At 38.8% G+C, this 22,294-nt stretch overlaps 2 protein-coding genes across 7 annotated transcripts in view; both read right to left on the reverse strand.

Annotated features, from left to right (window-relative positions):
• kidins220a (kinase D-interacting substrate 220a) overlaps nt 1-10,663 on the reverse strand; it is a 44,362-nt gene extending 33,699 nt beyond the window's left edge. For 5 of the 6 annotated variants that reach the window (XM_035946444.2, XM_035946443.2, XM_055005766.1 and 2 more), the window contains exons 1-10: nt 10,506-10,663; nt 6,743-6,901; nt 5,316-5,414; nt 4,503-4,601; nt 3,020-3,118; nt 2,612-2,710; nt 2,257-2,355; nt 870-1,067; nt 620-718; nt 166-264 (exon numbers count right to left, since the gene is read on the reverse strand). In XM_035946444.2, the coding sequence (XP_035802337.2) occupies nt 166-264; nt 620-718; nt 870-1,067; nt 2,257-2,355; nt 2,612-2,710; nt 3,020-3,118; nt 4,503-4,601; nt 5,316-5,414; nt 6,743-6,874 (1,023 nt within the window). In that variant the 5' untranslated portion in view covers nt 6,875-6,901; nt 10,506-10,663. Of the gene's footprint in view, nt 1-165; nt 265-619; nt 719-869; nt 1,068-2,256; nt 2,356-2,611; nt 2,711-3,019; nt 3,119-4,502; nt 4,602-5,315; nt 5,415-6,742; nt 6,902-8,840; nt 8,981-10,505 lie in introns of those variants that run through there. The other variant, XM_035946439.2, reaches the window with a different exon arrangement.
• A 1,675-nt stretch (nt 10,664-12,338) lies between these two features.
• mboat2a (membrane bound O-acyltransferase domain containing 2a) overlaps nt 12,339-22,294 on the reverse strand; it is a 45,608-nt gene continuing 35,652 nt past the window's right edge. Inside the window, exons 6-13 of the mRNA XM_023266269.3 lie at nt 21,497-21,551; nt 19,263-19,449; nt 18,354-18,546; nt 17,510-17,613; nt 17,355-17,419; nt 16,989-17,121; nt 16,045-16,196; nt 12,339-14,800 (exon numbers count right to left, since the gene is read on the reverse strand). Of these exons, the coding sequence (XP_023122037.1) occupies nt 14,620-14,800; nt 16,045-16,196; nt 16,989-17,121; nt 17,355-17,419; nt 17,510-17,613; nt 18,354-18,546; nt 19,263-19,449; nt 21,497-21,551 (1,070 nt within the window). The 3' untranslated portion in view covers nt 12,339-14,619. The remainder of the gene's footprint in view (nt 14,801-16,044; nt 16,197-16,988; nt 17,122-17,354; nt 17,420-17,509; nt 17,614-18,353; nt 18,547-19,262; nt 19,450-21,496; nt 21,552-22,294) is intronic.

The raw sequence follows: 22,294 nt of genomic DNA on the forward strand, positions 1-22,294 counted from the left end.
CAAAACAACATTTCTATTCTGCGTATTGTCATTTATTATACAGTGAACAGAAATATGTCAAGATGAAAACTCAAGAGAAATAAAAAGGCACATTTGTTAGATCAGAAGCAGCAATAAACAAAAAGGCAAACTACATGTGACTCTTCTACACCTGACTACACATACCTTGGTGCAGCTCTCGGTGTCGGGATTACACTGCAGGATGTCTCTCACCATGGTAGCGTTGCCTTTCTCCACTGCCCAGTAGAGGGCAGTCTTTCCATCCTGATGTGGAAAAGACAAGGTAATTACTGGCTTGTTTTATCTTAAAATCAATCGTGTCATAAATGCAGAAAACGTATATGGACCGGTTTGCATAGCCGTAAATACAATGTAGAATTTTGTATTGTCCATGGCAGTTATGTGCAATGTGTAGCATCATGCATGAAGTGTTAAGGTGTGTTAACATAACCATAACATATTCCCATGAATGAAAATGTTCACTTGACCAAGAATCAACCAGGATAAATAAACAGTCTTGAGCAGCAGCGTGATATCTTACATTGTGAACACAAGGAGGCCTCCTGCATGCTTTTAAATATCCATATATTTGCAAAGACAGCAAGAGAGGGACTCCTACCTGGCCCCTGACGTCAATATCAGCGTATTTGTTCAGCAGAGCTCGGACTATCTCCACATGCCCTCCTCTCACTGCTCCAATCAGCATCGTCTCCCCACTCTGAAAGACACGAGGTAACAGAAAAATTTGAAAAAATCAGACAGAGAGACATGAATTGTATTTCATTCGTATTGTATTTCATATCAACCACTTTACAACATCAAGTTGGTGTCAAACAGCAGGCTGATAATATTGTGGTAAAGTGTCTCACCCTGTCTGGAATATTGACATAGGTGCCGGCGTCGAGCAAGTCCTGCACAATCTCGGTGTGTCCCTCCTTGGCAGCAATAGCGAGGGCTGTGTTGCCATCCTTGTCTGTCATGTTAACATTTGGGTTTCTCTTCAGCAGCTCCTTGACAACCTCAGTGTAGCCACCTTTCACTGCCACAATCAGCGCCGTCATTGAATTCTGAAAAAAAATGAACAGAGAAGCACTTAGACATTTTGGAGTCCTTCAAGTCCTAACATTTCTCCAATCTTTTTCTCTACATGAACAGATGTAAAAACAACGTGTCTGTCTCAAATGTTCAAATGATAAATGCTCATTAAACAATAAAGATCATTATTTGCAACTACAAACTGTATCTCTCGCATGCTGTCTGTTTATTTCAGCAGCTTTGGGGACACTGCAGGCTTACGACAATTTATTATTGACATCTCATTAACAGAACCAAATAACTCTAATTTTCCAGACACTCTAATCTCCTGATCATATGTAAATTAACTACTATGCAACATTAACTACTGCAGTTCTATCGGATTATTGATGGTACATATGAAACAAACACATAAGTCAGGTTGTCAGGACAGATGTAACATGACTCAAAGGAGCCCAGATGTGCTGCTTCAAAGCTGTAATCAATTATTTACATGTTGTTTATTGTGTTGGTGCCACTTACCGGCACTCAAAAATGTAATAAAAATAAACAATTTTCTATATTTTTCCAGACTTCACATTTTCAAAGGCTTCTTAAACATCCCACACATATCTAAGAAAAATTTCTTCTCATCATTATTAAGAAAAATGGCATGGCGGAATAATAACCCTTTCATTGTGATTGCGACACGTTTGGCAACATACATACACTTAATTTCAAAAACAACACACAAGCTAAAAAAAAAAAGCTTGTTCTAGTCCTTACTTCATCTATGATTGCAATTTTTTCCTGTCATATACTGAGAAGTATATAATGTATGGAGAAACATACAAAAGTCTTCTTGTGAGGATCATTTTGAATGAGAGCTCCTACACTGCAGTGCTCCTGATATGACTGCATCAATCATATATACATTTTGAATTCAACCTTTACTTCGGGCAAAATCACAATAGAAATAAAGATTACATAAAGATGGTGACACTTGTGGCCTTAAAACTATTAAAATATATCCAAGCTGTTCTCCACTTACATAATGCACTTGAATCTTAATCTCAACTAATGCATGCTATGACAGACAGTCTACATGCGATCAATTTTCAGTATTCTCTGGTATATTTACATAAACTACAACTAATCTTACACTTAATTCCAGCTTTTCCAGCATCATGTCTTCCTATATGAAAGCATGACAGTGTTGGATACCTGTTAAATGCTACTTACTGCTCCTTCCTGGTCCACATCAGCTCCATTGGCCAGGAGGTGCATCACACTCTCATAGTGGCCCTTCCTTGCCGCCCAAATCAAAGGAGTGGTGCCATACTGTGAGGGGAAAGAAGGAAATATGATAGAGTGCATGAGGCGTGTGTGGTAAGAGGTGATTCAGTCAGCTACCCAGGAAGTTATAAATTATGAAGGAAGGATAATAGATAAAGGAAGACATGAGAGAGGCTTAGGGAAATCGAAGGTGAATGCGGACCAAGACGCTTGAATTTTTAACGCCGAACCCTGACCACTAACTACATCTTCTGTGTGATTAAAGCAAGTAAATGATGAACATCTGTCAGTATGTAGTTACCTTGTCTGAGCAGTTGACCTTGGCTCCGTGCTGCAGCAGGAGATGGACAATCTCTGCATGGCCTCGACCTGCCGCCCAGATAATGGGGTAGACGCTGTACTGTTGGGGCAGAGGAGAGCGGTGAAGTCATGCTGACAGTAACTAATGATCAGTGTTCGGCCTGCGGTCATACAAATGCTTTAAGCCATCTCACATGACTCAAACAGCAGTTGATAAGGGAGGCATTGCACAGTGCAGGTGAAGAGAACGGTTGTGTGTTTTTGCTCTGCGTTTCTTTGGATTCAACCAAAGTTTAAAACAACCTAACCAAAATCAAAACATCAGTTATCATTTTCAGTTGGGATTTTAGATGGAAAAGATAAGCACACAAATGTAAGTGATGATAAAATGTGTGTTCACTCTCAGTACCTGTCCAGTGATGTTAGGGTTAGCTCCTTTTTCTAACAGCAGCTGGGCCACATCTGTGCGACCTTTATAGGCTGCCCACATGAGAGCAGTCCAGCCTCCCTGAGTAGAAAACACATACACAATACAGTTGAGTTGTTGGAGATTTAATAGTTTAATAAAATATTGTGAGAGGAGACGATTTGTTCATGTCGAGAAGACAGCTCTACATACAATATATGTTATATTCAGAGTATATAATTATAGTCATTCTATTCATGCTTACAGAACTGTTTAAATCTAGGCAGATTTTGTGGTAGGAAAATGTGCTATTTACAGATGGTGTGACACTCTTTCCAGTGAGTGAACAGTATCACACAGAGTGGCTTTTTATAATCCCACTGTGATGACTGGCTGTTATCTCTCCTGTGCAGCTTAGACACACCCTGAAGAGTAATGAGTCAGTTGGTGTCCTGAGTCACTTGCATAAAGTCACAGCGGCCAAGGATTTAAAATCTACATGTCTCATCCATGCTAAAATAGCTAAAGAAATAAAAAAATGGCAACCTTTTAGAGGTAATATATAATTTCTGTAAATCTTTTACACTACGTCACAATGGTTTACTGCGCTATTACTGTCTTTTAGCATTCTAGCCTAGAAACATACATTGCCTCTTGAGCTATTAAGTCCCAGGTAATAAACACACGTATGTCATCTAAGTCTTATACATATACAGAAAAGCTGCTATAGTTACAGACTGTCTGCCGCGAGCGCATCTGGATGAGTTAAGCAAATAATATCCCAGCCCCATGGCAAGACAACCAGAGCTCAATAAATGGAATTACTACCAGAGAGGAGCCATCACACAGAAAGTAATTTCATTTTCTGTCCATTTACAAGCTAATGGATTATCCTTGTCAACCAGCAGTGGGACAGTTGCATTCAACTGAAATAAAGACACAGTTAATTCTGACCAAGCATTTCAAGTACACACAGTAGATGGGCATAGAATCTTATTCTTTTATGTTGTGTAACCATCACTAGTTTTTACCTATAAATATCAATTTTCAAGTTTTTGGGTTTTAGGAATATATTACTAGGCCCTGTTCTTGCACCACTTTATACCTCAATATTCTTTTTCTTAGTTTCATTTGGTAATATATGGTATAAATTGATTAAAAACTATCAGTAAGTGGAAAGAGTGAGAGGGAGAACAAGAAGCAATTGCTGGCCAGTTAACCAGGAGTACTGAAACATGTTTCACCCAGTAAGCTACCAGGATGTCTCTACCCCAATTTTTTTTTATCTAACTTCCTTTAAAACGTAATTATTTTTTTTACCTAAATAATGCAAACAATATATGAACTTAACAAAACATAATATGAGTACTTAGACTGATTTCGGGTGATTGAAGGTTACACTTAAGTTCTCTATTCATGAAACGCAAAATTAGTTTTACCAGCAGATTGTAAGTGAAGAGAAACATTCCTGTGCGTGTTTTCTCACCATGTCTCTGTGTTCCAGGTTGGCATTGTTCTCCAGCAGTTCCCTCACTACCTCAACGTGTCCCTCCTTAGCTGCTGAGATTAACGCTGTCCAGCAGTCCTGTATACAGAGACAACTAGTTACTGTGAGAATTCCCATCAGACTCCAGACGCAGCTGACAAAGGATCCGTCAGAGCAGGACATGGGACACCAGGAATGGTCGAAGCACCCTACCTACCAGCTGGTCATACCAGGTGCTCATGGGAACACGGTGTCGCATTGACAAACTCAGGTGTCAAAGAGTAGAGTACGAAAAACAAGACTTGGTGACTACAGTATGTACTGCTTTCCCTCTCTTCTTCTGTGACAGTAAGCAGAAGTTAGAGGGTGCTACGTGTAATAGCAGGTTACATGTACGTGAGATGTTGATGAGAGGTGTGTGAGCATGCATGCGTGTGCCTAAGTGGGAGGGCGCTTGCATGCATGAGAGTGTGCGTGTGTGGGGGCTGGCTTCTGAAGACACAGGGTGTTGGCTAGCGAGAGGATCCTGTCATTTAGTCGAAAGCGCAAAGGTAAAAGTTTGTAATAAGCTGTCATTATGGCTCATGATGGCTCATAATGGCTGAGGACTAAGCCCTAGTGTGGTGAGTTCAGCAAGATGGAACATCAAGGCCCCTAGTTCTTTCTTCTTTGTCAGGTGGATGATGTGGTTGGAATGACCGCATTGTTTTTCACCTGTGCTTCGACTACGTGTACACCGCATGTACCCCATGTGCAGGGGTGTACTCATATTAGGAAGTTTGAGATGTTATATGTGTACATTTGCTCGCTTACAACATCATCCAAGTTAACGTTGGCTCCTCTCCTAATTAGCTCTTGTAGGATCTCCAGATTGCCCTGCTCTGCTGCCACCATCAGGGGAGTCTGTCCATTCTGAAACAAGGAGACAGGGGATGGAGTGAAACAGCAAAAATGATTTTTAACACACCAAAAAGCCAATTAATTATACTATTTTCTCTTTAGCCCTCAGATAATTCCCTGGAAAAAAAAATGACAAGCAGTGAAATTATTTCTTGATTCAACTCTAATGCTTTACAGCAGGATAATCTGAAAAGCAACCTCTAAATACCGTATGGCTTCTACTCAGTTTTTCTATTGGTCAGATTAAGGGCTTAAAATCGTGTTGTTTCGTGTTGACAACAAATCTCACGAAAAACCGAAAATAAAATGTGTTTTCAGGCTCCACTATGTCTGTGGCCTATACTTTCAATTTTTTTAAAATGGCAAAAAACAATGATACACAGTACTTTTTAGTAAATGCTACCGAAATGCAACTCTTAAGTAGATAATTAAATTGCTAGGGAGCACTTTCAGTTCAGGATTTAGTGCTTTAAGTGAGTATTTACAGCAGCAGAAGGGTGTATGTGGGAAGAATATGACTATATACACAGACACAGAAAATATTTAAATGTCACACACATCAACAGCATAGCTCAGTTATGCATTTTGAAGTTTATAGGCAACAATGGCAATATAAAGCACAGAGCAATAACCTGAATAAGGCTTCAGCTACATAGAGAATGCTTGTTAGTAGAAGTTCACTGTGGGTTTTGGTCTTTTCCTGGAATTTGCTCACAGCATATCATATCACTGGACTTATCCTTGAATTTGTGCAATAACAAATAACATCTATGCATCATATATCACAATGACAGTGTCTACAATGGCACAAAATTCTGTGTGGGTAGTGTGGAGGTGTTGCATTAGGGGTTTTATTGACTTGAGGTTCCAAATGCTGCCCTAAATTCACTCTTTGCTTCTTTCAGTGTACATTGCAACAGTTTCATCTAAGTACCTATGAAAAATATTCACTCTGCTTAGAAGTATTTGTTTTCTTGTCTTGTCTCGCTTCACTGTTTCTATGGAATAATAGCATAAAAAGCTAAAAAAAAAAAAAAAATCTTTTTAAAGAGAATGTTCATGCTTTACTACTTTACAACACTAAAAAAATCTCTTTTTTGCAGTGATCAACAGTAAAAACAACAAAAAACAAAACTTTACAGTCTAAACAAAGACAAAGACACATGAAACATCCAGTTTAAGTGGATTAAATACCTTTTATGAGTACTGTAAGTCTAAATCTAAAATCCTGTTTCCCGCAAAACCCTTGGTACATGATGTTAAAGAACCTTTAATTACTGCGTGGCCTGCCCTGAATGTCTCTAGCGAACAGGAAGGTTGTCGTGATATGGCCGACTTACATCGCTCCTGCTGTCCACATCCTTGAACTTGTCCAAATGTGCTTTGACGGCAGCCAGATTCTCCTCCTCCACGTAGCTGAACAGACTCTGGACAGCCAGAGAGGTCATCTTTAAGGAGGTGGTGGTATCCATGGCTGTCTGCTAAGCACCTGTACACCACTGTAGAGTGAGAGAACAGCAGATTAGTTTTCACAATAAGCAAAGGACAGCAACAATATCTGTCTGGCCTGTGCAGCTAAATGTACGGCACTACAAAGAGACAAACAGAGACGTTAAAATCATGGCCAGGGAGAGGGTGTGGTGTGTCTTTGAAGTGTTGTCCAAACCCAGCTCACATGCAAAAACTCACCCATACAAGCACAAAACAGACTACATGTTTGTTTAGGAAGTAGTTACAGCAAATCTAGAAACAGGGAGACACCCATACAATCAGAGAATAATTTCTTTCAACTGTGTGTTTGTGAGCATTAAAATATGCATTGTTTACATGTAGCAGCTGTAACTTTATTTTCCAAGCACTAAACACGTCCCCAAATGAAAAAGTTTTCAACCAAATCTGCTTTTGTTTCAAAAGAAACTGTACATTTTTTTCAAAGAATGTGTAAGTATGGTTACAGCAGCACAGTGCAGAGAACATGCTCATTAAACAAGAGCTAACAGGGCTCCTTAAAGTCTATTCAGTTTTGCTCAGTCTGTCTGCTCATGCTGAAAACATGAACTGAAGTTTGTCTACTCAGTATAATGAAGGCATCGCAATAACAGTGCTCTGTTCAAGATAGCAAACCAAGTCATCAAAGACCAATGAAGACAGACAATAGTCTTTAAACTCTGACTCTTTGATGTAACAAAGACTCTGACAATCAGTGCACTCGACTGTGTGCTCCAATTATATCAAGGCCATCCTCCGTTTGAGCTTCCTCCACTGCCTGGAATTGAACATTGTGGAAGTTGGGTTAAAAAAAAAAAGACGATTCTGCTTGAAAGTTCGATAGGTGAAAAAGAGTACACTTTTATATAGAAACTGCTTTGCATTGATGGGAAAATAGCAGTAAGACTCGACTAGGTAATTGTCTGAATTGGGCAAATATATGCACAGGGACCGCTTTGGGGAGATAATCTATAACAGCCCTACGCATTTTAAAGCATTATCTTAAAATGTTCCTCAATTTACTGAGTAATTTCTATCCCTTTTACTTCAACTAGTGCATCAACAGTTCTTTTCCTGCCTTACTACTCTTCTTGCCACTAACTTCTTCCTACATTGATATGTGATCTCCTTGGAATAATAATTTAAAATGTCCAAAGTTGCCTTACACCAAATGTATAATACCACTGGAACCGAAAAAAAAGCCCTCATTTAAGGCTGCTTTTACTGTATGAGGGATTCAGCCGATCAATAAAAAGCTCATTAATGATTCATCAAGTTGGGCTCGTCCATCATAGTCAGGCGCACTTCCTGCCAGAGCAACACAGAATTAATCAGCTGCATTCATTGCTTGCAAGTTGCCTTGGCAGTGGGTTTCACATAATAACTACCAAACGCGCTGCTCAATATTTCACCATAATCCTTCAGACAAGCAGCTCAGGCTCAGGTCAATAAACGCTTAAATGTCACATGCCTGTTGGGGCTGTCAGCACAAAGGCTCAACAGTCCAGCCAAATTCAGAGCAGTCAATCAATGCATAGCTACGGGATCTTCATATTTTTTTTTTTTTTTGCTGGATCTGACCCACTTTATTCAGTCTGGGATCACCTGCCAACTGTTCTTCCATATCAGAGCAGAAGTGAGAAAAAAAAATCCTTTGTTTATAGTGATGGCAACAAGAGCCTGTTGACACACCCTCCCCAGCTCCTTGTCTCTCAACACAATGGGTGGACGATTACACCAGGATCAGAACCAATCAGTTCACATTTTGCTCTCTCTCTCTGTTCAGCTGTGATCAGACACATCCTTGGAACAAAACACATGCCCAGTAAAACCCAGCAGACACAACATAGCAGGAAAAATAGTGAAAGCCATTAAATTGTTAAAGGTGAAAAATATTTTGGCATACAGTCCCAAAAGAACACTAAAAAGTAGAACATAAGAAACACTTACCTTGGTGTAGGGTGAAACTTATATTTGTCAGTTCACCACTAATGTTGTACAAACACTACTACAATCCTTGCTCAGTCGCACAGAGTATCAACAAGCACTGCCGGGCTCACGCTCAGCATCCCCCCTTTTACTAACAGCTGAATATTAGATGAGGGGGCTGGCCTACGCCCAGCTTTTCCCAACACAATAGACACACGCGAGCAGATTTCCATTCATTACATGCATTGGCCTCGCACCAAATGATGTAGATAAAAGGATGATGAGGGCAATTAAGATGTTGGGACAAATTTGTGTGGTTTAATTTTATGAGTAATGCAATAAAGTAACATTTGGTTGATAATAACAGGAGCTGTTACTGGCAGATTATCACTGTAATCACAGTGCTTAAATGATTCAAAATCAGCTCCATACTGACATGAATCAAAATAAACACAATATTTCACAGAGAGTTATTAGAGCAGTGAAAAATACATACACACAAACATTTATACAGATGAGCAAGAAAAGAAATTTGGTGAAAGAAATTAGCAGATGGCCGCCGTGGAGCTGAAACAATCAATCAGTTAATCAATTAGTCCGTCAATTATTTCGCTAATTATTTTTTAAGCAAAAACCTGTGAGGATTCGCTGCTTTACTCTGATTGCAAATTGAACTTGTGTTTTAGAGTGTTAGACAAAACCAGACATTTAAAAATTACCTTGGGCTTTAGGATGACTGGCATTTTTCACAATTTGTCTGACACTTGACAGGGCGAAGCTATTTATTAAAGAAATTAACTGTTAATTGCAGCCCAACGCACTGCTTATTCCACACTTTAGCATTAAAACAAACGTGACATAGAAAAGACACCAAGATCTGCTTTTGAGTCAGTTAGTCCAGTGGTCCAGTGTTTCTGTTTAAACACTAGATATCATTGTAAAAATTCAAATAAAGTCCTGGTCAGTTGTGCTGTTATCCGAACACATTCAAATGAGAGGTACTGAACTGAGCAGGCAACACTAGATAGGATCTCTAAATTTAACCAGTCAGCTCTTTATGGCTTGTCATGTGGGTATGAAACTGCTGAGGATTCAGTTCCCACCTCTACATACCACCTTCAAAAAAACAAGTTTGCTGGCTTGTCTGGAAAACTTTAACAAGCAAAAAATGGAAGTGGCGTATTTTCAGTCGGTGTCTTACACTAGAAGGGGGTCTGAGTTTTACTAAACTTTCTGTTTGGGGTCACAGAAGCTGCTGGAGGAAAACTTAAAAGTCTGCAAAACAAGCAAGGACACAGTATCAATATCACGGCAACTGCCTACAGCTGCAACTTTAAATTCAGTTTTTGTTCAGAGACCACCTGACCCTGTTCCTGCCTATTCAGCGCTGTCAGAAAGTTAAACATCTGTATCACGCACACACACCACATGTCCTCAAATGCGACCAGCAAAGAAAAGTCACAAAAAACTATTTTCCTGTTGTCTGACAAACGGTTTTTGACAGTAAAGTCACAAGCAGAGCTACTTCCCGTGTTTACTACTGTCACTAGGAAGCAACAGCAAAACACAAGCTAGCCAAACTCCCAGCGGCTAACAGGCTAACGCTAGCTCTCTCCAACAGGTCCGTGTACTTTTATCACCTTAAAAGGCAAATAAAGTACAATTCACAACTTAAAGTCAGCTTACCTTAACTGGGCCGCTCTGTAATCGTCTGTATTTTGATTCCGGTGCGGGGGAGGAACTTACAAACGTCGTTTTTTTTTAAGTCATAATGTGTTTGCTTCAGTGTTAAACAGCAGCGTTAACCTGCTCCAGCAGCAGCTACAGTAAAGACACAGTGAAGCTCCTCCTACTATCCCGGTTACAGCGGTTTAACATGTGGTCCCCCACAAGATTAAAAAAACTACACAATCTGACAGGATTACGTTGGACACACAGAACAAAACACTAAAATACTGACAGTTCTAACATACTTCCCTTGACAAGTAATAGGCCATGCTGTGTTTGAACTTTACTTTAGTTAATAGTTAATTTGCAGATTCAGATTTTAAAAACCTTGACTGATAGTTTTTCAATACAGTAAACTGTATAACGATGAATAAAGTTGCTAATAATAACCTTTAGGAGGCTACTTATACCTAATAACAGTCTAATATGAATACATAAGTTATACTATCTATACTATTTATACTACTCATACCACTGTTTATCTTTACCTGTTGATTTAGATGATCTATTTATATTGTTTTCACATCTATATATTAATTTATTAGCGTGTTCATAGCCTCTGCCCATTCTGTTTATGCTGTAACACACTGTATATATGATACTATAATGCACTTTACTGGTGTTTTTGCTTTTCTGGTTAGATATGAAACTGCATTTAGTTGTCTTAGTACTTGCATTTTGTCATTGATACACAAAAATGTACTACTTTACTTATTATTAATAATAATTTACTAATTTACTACTATGTGTTCTATTTATTATAGGTCTTTGGTTATTTATTTATTTATTCATTTATTTATCATAGGTTTCGCTTACAATTTACCACAAATGTTATTTATTCTGTACGCTGCTGGACCTGGGTACAAATTTTGCTCCCTCGTACTTTTGACGTGTCTGAATGACAATAAACAGGACTCAACTGAACTGGATGACAATAAAGTCTAACCTAATCTAATAATTCAGGACTAATTGTTCTGTTTCATCATTAACTTTCCATTTGATACATAGGTAATTTTAGCTGGTCAATAAAACTCATATTGCAGAACTTGCAATGTGACTTGTAATGGGATATTTTAATATAATGGAGATACGCTGACATGAGTGGAGGACCAGAGTACCCTTTCATAACTGATTTTTCCCCTATTTCCTCTTACATTCATTGAACTAGATCCAATAGCTTAATGCCAAAGAAAGGCATAGTTTGTAAGAATATAAGGTGCAAAACTAGGGCAAATCCTGTCAAATTTTCTTGTGCTTTTGGTGTTTTTATGCCTTGATGAGTTTTAGTAGCATTAAATACATGCTGGAATTAAATATATTACTAAAACAATAAAATACACTATAAAATGGCATTCTAATAAATATGATTAAATATCACAAATTACCTAGAGTTTACAGGATATATAATAACATTTAAGTAAATATAGGCCATTTTTGCACAGGACGTTTAGATTTTGATGATGGATGTGTTCTAATCAAATGGATGCACAATACCAGGATCCTGAAACTGAAGCAGCCAAATTGAGTTTAGTCAATAATGACTATACATCTGTAATATTCCTATTGTTACATATGTCCCCGATTGAAAGTCCTATTGGTTTACTTTCAGTGTAAATATCAATATGTATACTGCATTCCTTCTAAAGCAATATACACTGACATAGATCACCAGTAACTTTATACTGTAACTGTAACAGTGCAATGACATTGCAGCATAACAATATATGGATATGGTGTGTTGGCTTATTCCCATTTCTACTCTATAAAGAAAGTATTCATAATCAAACATAGTTTTAGTGTTTAAAAATAATTTCTCTTTATTTTGCCACATAAATCAGAATTTTAATGTACTGTTATACAAATCTTTCAATAAATTTCCTTCTGACACAAAAATAACCATTATGTTACACAGGCGCGCACACGCACACAAACACACACGCAGGCACACATGCATACATACGCACAAAAACAAAATGCGCCATTCATGATTTGGCACTTTGGACATATGGAGCAGTTTGCATTTATCTGCTGGTTTGGGTGGCCATGCAGTGCAATAATCGCTATGTTTGTAGAATGACATCCCTTTTCTTTAGGTGGGCCGCGCTCGCCTACACAGGGCCCAGGCTACAAATATAGTTCACTTGAGATCACATCAACATGTACGGATCACATGAATACTGGTACACACACGCACAGTTATGGCAGGAATATGCAAATGTTAGAAAGTCTTAAAAAGAAATGAAACGAGGTGCGCACTTCAAAGCCCACCTCTGCTGCTTTGTTATTACTTTACATTAACACAAATGCACCAAGTCAACTCAAGTTACTGACAGATTTTTAGAGAGAAAGAGAAAAAAAAAGCGTAACTTCTAAATGTCACGATATTGTCGGCTTGTTGCCAGATTATATCTGCTCTAATGGATACACAAACGTGTCATTTTATTTTTAAAACAGTGAGGTGCCTTTGGGTTGCATCTTCTTTGCCAGTTCCATTTAATGAAGTGAAAACTTTCACAAGGATGCATGTTTGAACATCAGTGTGTTGTAAAGAGTAAATTGGATGATTGAAAGGCCTATGGTGAGCCGTGGACCAAAACAACATAAGGAACCAGTGTCTCTTACACCGTACAGTAAATGCTCCCTGAAACATCCTCTACTCTAATATTAAGTGTACACAATATGAAATAATACCATTTAACCACAACAGCTGGTCTATGTCTTTGAGTTTTGTACAATTTTATTATGTCACATACATAAGTAACTGTGTCAGATTTCCTCACAGACAAATGCAAATTGCAAACTTGGAAAAGTTGTAGCCTGAATATGCCAATATGTGCCTTTATGCACTGTGCTTCAATTGGACTCTTCTACATTCAGTTGGATTTTAATAGTTATGGCTATAAAATTGTAACAATTAAGTCAATGTGGTGATCTGATTAGATTTATGTTGCATTTTTAGGGTTGTACACTAATACTTAAACTGTCGAAATAGTTAACAAGGTTGTAAATAATCCATTATCTTTCCTTAACTCTTAATTTGGACTTCTATTAATGGAACTTGTATTTCAGAAGCAATACATCTGAACACAGAGGAAACCTGTTGTGTGAAAAATATGAGTAGATTAAAAAAAAAAAATCACACCTCTGAACTCTAAAAAAACAGAAAAGAAAAAAGTATTGTAAATCACGAGAGGATAAATAAACTCCCTTTGGAACGCACATTTATCTGATGGATCATGTTTGTCAAAAGAGAAGCAGATATGACAAATACAAAAAGAAACAAAAATCCATTTAGTAACTCATGAGTGCCTTTTCTTCTTTTAAACCGTCCACTGCTGGACACGGACGAGATCTGAATTTCACTTTTGGACTCTTGGTCAATTCATCCCAGAAGACAACAAACAAAACCAAAAAAAAGAATGAATTTCAAATAGTGTTGTCACAAACATCTAAATACAAAACACGCACAATGTGAGTTCTTCTTGAATAAAGATTTTTTTAAAAAGACATAGAAATCAAACAATATTTTGAGGATCCTAAGGCCTGTTTGAAATTGGCAGCTGATGATAAAGGTTATGTTTCTTTTACATGTGTACGTTTTCTGTTTCCACCTAACAGAGGCTTGTATCCAGACAATGACAAAAACCCTCCACATACTGCACTTCTTTTCTCTTTATATAACACAACACCCCAATAGAGTCACTGCATTTAGGTTCCTGCAGCGTGCCATCCAAACTGCTGTTTCACCTGCAGAGTACATAGAGGGTTTAAGGCAGCTTGAAAATCTCCATTTTCACTAATGTAAAGTAACCACTAGCACTCATTAGTTTACACCGTGGCCATTGCTTCATGTTGGTCTCTCATCCACGTCAGAAGTGTGATTGCTGTCATCCTTGCTACTGGAAGTTTTGACAGGATGTTGACTTGTGTTTTTTTCTGTTTGATAGGATTCTCAGAGATATTTGGTTCTTTGTCAGGTAAACAGACTCGACACACTCCAGCTCTCAGTGTTTTCGTAGTTCATCTCAGTGTTTCTGCTGCTGATGGGACTGTGCGTCGCTTATCCCGGGCCTCATGTGGCCTTGTCTTTCTGGTTGCAGTTGTTGTCTGTGCTGTTGTGATCTGTCTCGTTGTCCTGTACGCTGTCCTTCTGGAGGATGTCCTGCTGCTCTTTGGGCTGCCGGCGTCTCGATCTGACAGGTAGGGCCAGAACCACCAGCAGACATAGAAGGTGTAAGCAGAAGTACCAACACCTGCAAAGACACCCAGTACAACAGTAGAAATTATGGGAATAGAGTTTACTAATCGAGGGATTTGAAGGATAAAAGATGAAAATAGGTGCAGAACATCAAAGATTTTTTTGTAATTTTGTATTAATACTAAATAGGCTGCCACAATAACAACAAAACAACCTAGTATACAACAACACAAAATATAACAAGGTGTCGACAGTATAGTATCTCAGTTAATCGTTGACTTCCTTATAATGGGGTCTCTGTACCCTAGGCTACAAAACAAACAGGACTCTTCTGTTTCATTCCATATTAATTGCAGATATGCAGGGTGGAAATGCATTTCAAAACCTGATCCCAGCTCATTTCAGAACTACATTTAGTATTATTAATCACATCAGTTATTTGTTCCATTCTAAGGTCAAAAAAACTCAACAAACTAAGTTTGTAAAAGCCAAAAAATATATTATTTTCCTGTCTCTTTTACCATAGCTGTGCAATCCTTTCACTTAACAAGCCAACAACAGGACCATAGATCAATCTTAAGCTGAATTAAAATATAGTCAGATTTGTTGGCACCTTAGTATCATGGGCCTAGATGCACTACTTTGGGCCTGGCTGAAATAGTTCAACAACTATTAGACAGACTGCGTGAAAATTTGTACAAATATTCACGGTCCTGTTTAATCCTACAGACTATAGTGAACTGATCATTCCTCTTGAGCCACAATGAAGTTGACATTTTTGGGCATTTAACAGAATGCCTTAAAATCTGCCACATGAAATGTCATTGAATTTGATGAAGTGTAATGACTTGGTGATCGCTTCATGTTTCATCTCGCGCCATCATCATTTGGTCAAAATTTGTCCAGTACTTTGGTTTAGGAACGAATCCCTGCAAAGTGAGTCTGTTTTATACTGCCTGTCTAGCAGCCACTTGCTGATGATTGGGTCTTTATTTCATGGCCGCAGCTGATGTTGAGGCGGCCCGTTTTATTTCATCATCAATCCTCTCCATCCTTCGCTCGTTAAGCTGTCTTGTTAGCCGTTACAGCCTGACGGGACCCAGGCGAATAAAAAAGCGTTAATTTCTACACCAAGGGCAGCCGCTTCATTTACATTCCTATTATTACAACAATTCCACATAACAAGTCACTCTACTAATTACCCCACAGTAAAGCCGACACTGTAGTATTCTGTCTTGTACTCCTCAGTGTCAAACCTGCAATACTGCATTAATATTAACACACATCTTAATTAAGTACCTGTAGAATTTGAGCGAGGGTCCCACAGCAAGTAAGACGAATGGCACCACTGTGTAACTAATGGCAACCTGAGTCCACGCCCACGTGATGACATCATAGATGCATTTGTACGAGTCAGACACCAGGAAGTATGGTCTGATGTTGTGTCTTATCTGGAAGAGAAGAAAATGACCTTGAAGTTGAACTTTAAACAAAAACAAGCTGTACACCTTAAATTACAATCCTCTCATTTGACCGTTTAGTAAACTAAAGTTGAACTGAGCTGAGTGACCTGGTTCTAGAAATTACTGCCTGATGCTGCTTGTTATCTGTCCAACTCCCATTTTTGCTGCCTCTTTCTGTCTTTTTCTGCCTCACAACCCTTCAGAGACATCTATCTCCATATCGCAGTGGCCAGTAGTAACTGGGTCAGTGACCTCTGTGTCCTCTTTCAGATAAAGACGAATAAAGTCCTGCAGAAACTCACCTGCACAACAAATTTACGGCAATGGCATTTCACTTAAACAACCCAGTGTGCTATCCAGAGTTATGGTGCATTTCAACTGTACTATCACTCCACTGTCTCTACGTAATATCCTCATGTCTTCTTCTTTTACACAACTAGCGTGAGTAAGTCTGGCTTAGCACAGATTAGTGGTAATGGCATCACACTTAAAATGAAGTAGTGGTACATTACATCATCATTATCCACTTACTCTCCATAAAATGGTTTTGTTGTGTGTTTGTTGGTCTGCTAAGTAGCTGTGGTAAATCTAAAGAGCTCTTACACACTAGCACGGAAGAACAGATGCATTTTGTGCTCATTATGTTATGCATCCTAAGTTCCAAAGACAAGTTTCTCCAAATTTAGAGGTACAATTGTATCTATTTTGACTGAATTTGGACGGATAAAGCTATATTCCAGCTAAAGGTAATGCGTAGACAATATAGATGTTTGTACTCACTGCACGTGCAGCCATGGTCATGGCGATTCCAGTGAGGAAGGTAAGGAAGTAGCCTGGGTAGACCCCGTGCCACATGGCTGACAGCAGGAAGGTGGCAGCAGTGGGGTTAATGGCACAGCGCTCGTAGCACACCCTGAAAAGAAAATCATTCAAAAAGAGTAGAAACAATTGAACAAATGACTCATTACAGACTTCCAGCACCTGGAAAAATATACAAGTTCACTGCACCAAAGATAATTGCTTCAAGTTGTGCTTCTAGTCAAATATTATTAATATCAAAACATTCAGTGTGAAATATGCAGATTCTCTACAGAACTCTCTGAGTCTCTTGAGCAACACCCGGTATTAAAACCTGAATGTTTTTACCTTTTGAGCCAAAGAGCTGTTTGAATATTCCAGTTGTCTAGGAACATCTTGAAACTGGTGGCAAACTGAAAGGGAATCCAGAACAACATACTTTTAGGTGTTAAGTGCAAAGGGCCTTTACGAGTGTAAAATGGATCTCATAACATGATCCACACCTCAATATCCAGAATTCTGAGATTGGATATAAGGTCCCACCGTGGGGAGCCATCTATGTTGTATCCATTGAAGCCAAATCCGGCTGCGTTGTTGATGGCGTCAGCTGCAGGAGAAAGGTACAAATGTTCTTAGAGTACGATAACAACAGCAAGGGGCTCCACATCCTTAGAATAGATGAGTTTGTGAGGTGGTGACAGAAACAGATGGACATACGGCATCACGTGTATTTGTTGTTGGTTAAGAAGTTAGAGCTGCAGTTTTCACTTCAGCACTAGATGGCGCTGTTACATCAAGAGACACTGTTGAATAAGAGGATTTTTTTAGGCTGCAACCACACATAGTGTGCTACAGACTACTTCAAAAATCATCAAATTCGCTGATCCCAGAGCAGCTCAGTGCGTTCATACTACTTAAAGGATCAGTGAGATTGAATAAAACCTCCTCAGTTTAGCATTCACATGAGTTTTTTGTGATTCACTCATTTTCACAGTATTGTATCTTGCTGCCAGTCTATGGTACAGGCATTCAAAATAACATATTTGATCTTGCTGCATTAGATCAAATATGTAATTTTGAAGGGCCATACCATCCAGGGCTTTCTCTTACACTCAACAACAGGTTTGCTTCTCTTCATTTTTAGTGCATGCTACACATTAGAAGACTGATCCACATATCGGAACATCTTATTTAGATATAGAAGGTAAAGTTACTGACATCACAAAGTAATTCATTGATTGTTTTAATTTACAAAAATCTAATAAAAACATATTATTCTTGGACTGCATAATAAGTGACTGTGTGATGATGATGTGTGCTCCACAATTACAGTCACATTGAACTCACCAAGTGTCCAGACAAAGTAGTACTTTGGCCTCAGAGCCAGCATTGCCAGGTAAAGGTAGATGACCTGGTGAAGGAAGGGTGTGGAGTTGACAAAGTCATCGTCGATGGAGTGCTCCACTGGCAGCAGCTTGCACAGCGACAGATAGATGGCCAGTGAGATGGCACATGTACACAGCTTGGAGATGACGTCATTCTGGGCAGAGGAGAGAGGAGGGAGTGTGATACAAAGCAGCAATGCAATTAAAACTCATTAAACTGTGTTATATTCAAAAGGGAACATGAGATACTATACTTTTCCTTTTAAACAAGTAGTTAAGTGGATTTGAAGTTATCTCAAGTCCTTGAGCCTTCTATCCTGTTTTATATTTAGTAACATCTGTGTTTCACTGTGTTCTTTTGTCTTGTGGGATGAACACACTCACTTTTGGAGAGTAATTAAATTATTATTGCATAATGCAGCAAGAATATATATATATATATATATATATATATATATATATATAACCTTGAGATTTAGACATGTGCGTCATTAAATTCTTAATAATGTCTGAGTTTTTGTTTCTGTAAAGAGAACTGAACAAATTATAATTACCATGGACATATTAAAACTGCTCCACTCAGGGCCTTTCAAACATTATCCAACATGCACTTACAAGAGAATGGTGTAGCATTAAGTCAATTTTAGTCCAATTCTGTGAGGGTTTATAGCAATTTTGAAAATAGAAGTCTACTTTAACACAGTGTTTGCAGATTTCGATTCATGTGGTAAAAACTGCAGTATTTGTATTTATCGTAAAGCCTGTCTGTGGGACAAATTTCCTTTTGTACCATACTTATTTCTGCAAAAAGAAACTGAAATGAATGGGCCTCACGACTATACAGAATCATCTCCACAGAGGTGTGATGTACCTTTGATGAGGGTTCACTCTGCTTGTACTTTCCATTCTCCTTGCCGTTGGCGTTCTCCTGGTGCCGTGGCTGGTAGCCCGTCCCCTCAATGAAGGCCATGTAGTCATTGTAGGAGCAGGTGGGCCCTGCCAGGATGCCCATGAAGTTACAGTTGTAGCTCAGGTATTCCAGCAAACTGGGCATCCGACTGAAATATGACAAGGTAGAGACAAGGGCAGATTGTTAGGAAAATAAAGAAGAAAAATGGAAATTAGAAAATGTTCATCAGATCATGTTGCAGTCATTACCCAAGTAGCAGGGAACAGTTTTAACCTAATGTCCAAAAAACAGATAATAATTTCTAACAAAGTGCTTATGAGGCTAAATGTGAGCTAAGGCTTTTAGCTGCAGCATTCATTCAATGTTTGGAGGATGATTATGTTCCATGATAACAAAGCAGAAATGTTCTCAAGCAACATTCTAACAGTGTTTTCCAGATATAATCAAAGCCTCAGATGAAGTTTATAAAATGTTCCTGTAATGTGATGTATTAACAAAGGTGGACCATTTAGCTGCTCTACTTGAGTGGATGCTTTGAGGATAACATTCAATCAACACATTATAGAACGTTCTCCTATCAAACATTCTCACAATGTTACACAATAACAAAGAAGGAATGTTCTAAAACAACATTCACAAAGTGTTTTGCAGATGTTATTGAGGCATAAGATGACAAAATGTTTTATAATAGTTGCCTTTTATGAGGAAACACATCGCAGAACGTTCTATTAAACGCTTCCCCAGTGACAGCGACAAAAATATACTTTCCATGCAACATTCAGAAAACGTTTTTAAGGTGTTATTGAGGCCTCAGATGACAGAACATTCTTTATAAGACTTTCCCGTAATGTGATATATAAACGAAGGGGGAACGTTCTGCCAAGAATGTTCTGAAGATGCTTTAAAAATGTTGCTGAGCGAGCCTATTGTTAAATTCATAAAACATTCCAACAATGTTCCATAACAAACATAAATAATAACAAAAGAAGATTGCTTTCAGTGCCACATTCAGTTTAACCAGTATTAGGGCAAAACCGTCAAACAATCACATCGCCAAACACTGTTTGAACATCCAACTTCTAAGGAGAACATTCTGGGAACAAAAAGAAAACCTTCGACTGAAAACATAACTTTTGCAGAACTATCTCAGAACATTTTTTGGAACAAGAAAATTCCAAATGAAGCATCTGACTGAATAAACCCAGTGACTTGGAGCAGTGGTGCTAAATTCTGCAACCTGTCCACTGAGAAACCAGTACGGTTTATTCTGTTGAGCTGTTCAGGAAAAGACGGAGGACCTTGACTGACCCTCTGCTCTTCCCTGTTGAATTTCCTCTGCAGGATGAAGCAGATCTGTCTGAACACGAGTTCTCGTTGCGACTGCTAATTCCCCTCCTTCCCTGTAGCCATCTCAGAGTTAGCAGCTGACTCACAGTAGCCCAGCAAAGGTTTGTGAAGCGAAGCTTTACGTTTTAGGCCTGGAAATTATGCTGTGGCTGTACTTGAAAGTTTTTGTGATGATTAGATTAAAATTTATGTCTTTTATAATGCTTCCAACTTTGTTTTTGTAGCATTATCCAGTTTGACAAAATGTGGCTGCATGAGTGTATTCATGTGTGCATCTAGGTTAGCTTTATATGTAACGTGTATGTTTTTTTTCCAGTTTCTTTCTTTCCCTTATGAAGCATTTCCTAGCTATGGTTTTGATAATTGCTTTATAAATAAACTTCTTGTTATGTCAGTCCTGTTGTCCCACATCGACCCCCTGTTAATTAACAATGGCAACCCATCTCCCTGAGCAAGTCCTACTTGTACATTTTTGCTGCATCTCAGCTGCATTACCAACAGGAGTGGCTGGGAAGAAAAATCTGCAGTTGTAAAGCAGGATAGATGGAGGGCACGGGCATTCCCGCAATACAAGTCACCTGAGAGTAGTATGAGTGTGGTTTCCAAGATACCGAGTGTCTAAAAACTGCTTGACAGCGCCAGTGAGAGACGGAAAGGGTGGAAGAGGAGGGGGTGCAATGTGGTGATTTCCTATGCAGACTGCAATAAAGCCTTTATTAAAATAAACGGCATCATTTCTCTCAGACTGAGCTCATGAATGCCACTTCAAAACCACATCGGCGTTTTAATTCAGCCTAATTGAGTGAACCCATCATCTGACGCAGTAAAAACATACCTGAGTCACATACCTGACAGCTAGGTATTTCTGACTGGGGGTCAGCTGACTTTCTCGCTTGGTCAAACCTACAGACAGATACAGAGAGACACCTCAGTGGTAACATGGGATAAAAGCTTGACAGCATATAATACACACACACACACACACACACACACACAACACATATTCTGACAAAAATCAAAGTAAAGGTTTGCAGGTATTGCAACCAAAGTTAGCCAGAGTCAGAGGTAACTAGCATTGCAACACACCGGCTCAGAGGCCAGTAAAGATGTGGCCCTTTAATGTAAATGGTATCTACTTCTTTTGGATGAGTTTGCAGAGGACAGTGGGTAAGCGAGAGAGGAAGGGAGGGAAGTTTTGGAAGGAAAGGGCAACGCAACAGTGCAAGCATTCCACTGTGTACACAACCTCACAACAACTCAGAGTTCCGCTGTTCCACTGCTCAGTTGGCTCTTTGTTGTGAAGACCTGTGGCTATGCAACTCATTAGACAACAAGAGCAAACGGGTCATTGTGCAAGGCTATGTTTAGTTAAATTCCGCTGCTCCTCTGGCCTAAACTGAATCTCTGATCCCAAAAGAAAAAAAAAAAAACAGGTGAAGAGAAACTCAGAGGCTGATTCATTGTGCTTTAAACCCTCAAATCCCCTAAACACTTCAGTGTGTTTAAAAGACATTGTATCTTTTTTTTTTCTAATCATGGAAATTACAGATTTTTTTTTGAGCCAGAAATTTTAAAAACAGCAAGACTAATTTCTGACATGCTTATTGTATATTATATATAATATTTCATCCATATCACTTTTTTCT

This window comes from Amphiprion ocellaris, chromosome 20, assembly GCF_022539595.1.
Source record: "Amphiprion ocellaris isolate individual 3 ecotype Okinawa chromosome 20, ASM2253959v1, whole genome shotgun sequence".
Lineage (NCBI taxonomy): Eukaryota > Metazoa > Chordata > Actinopteri > Pomacentridae > Amphiprion > Amphiprion ocellaris.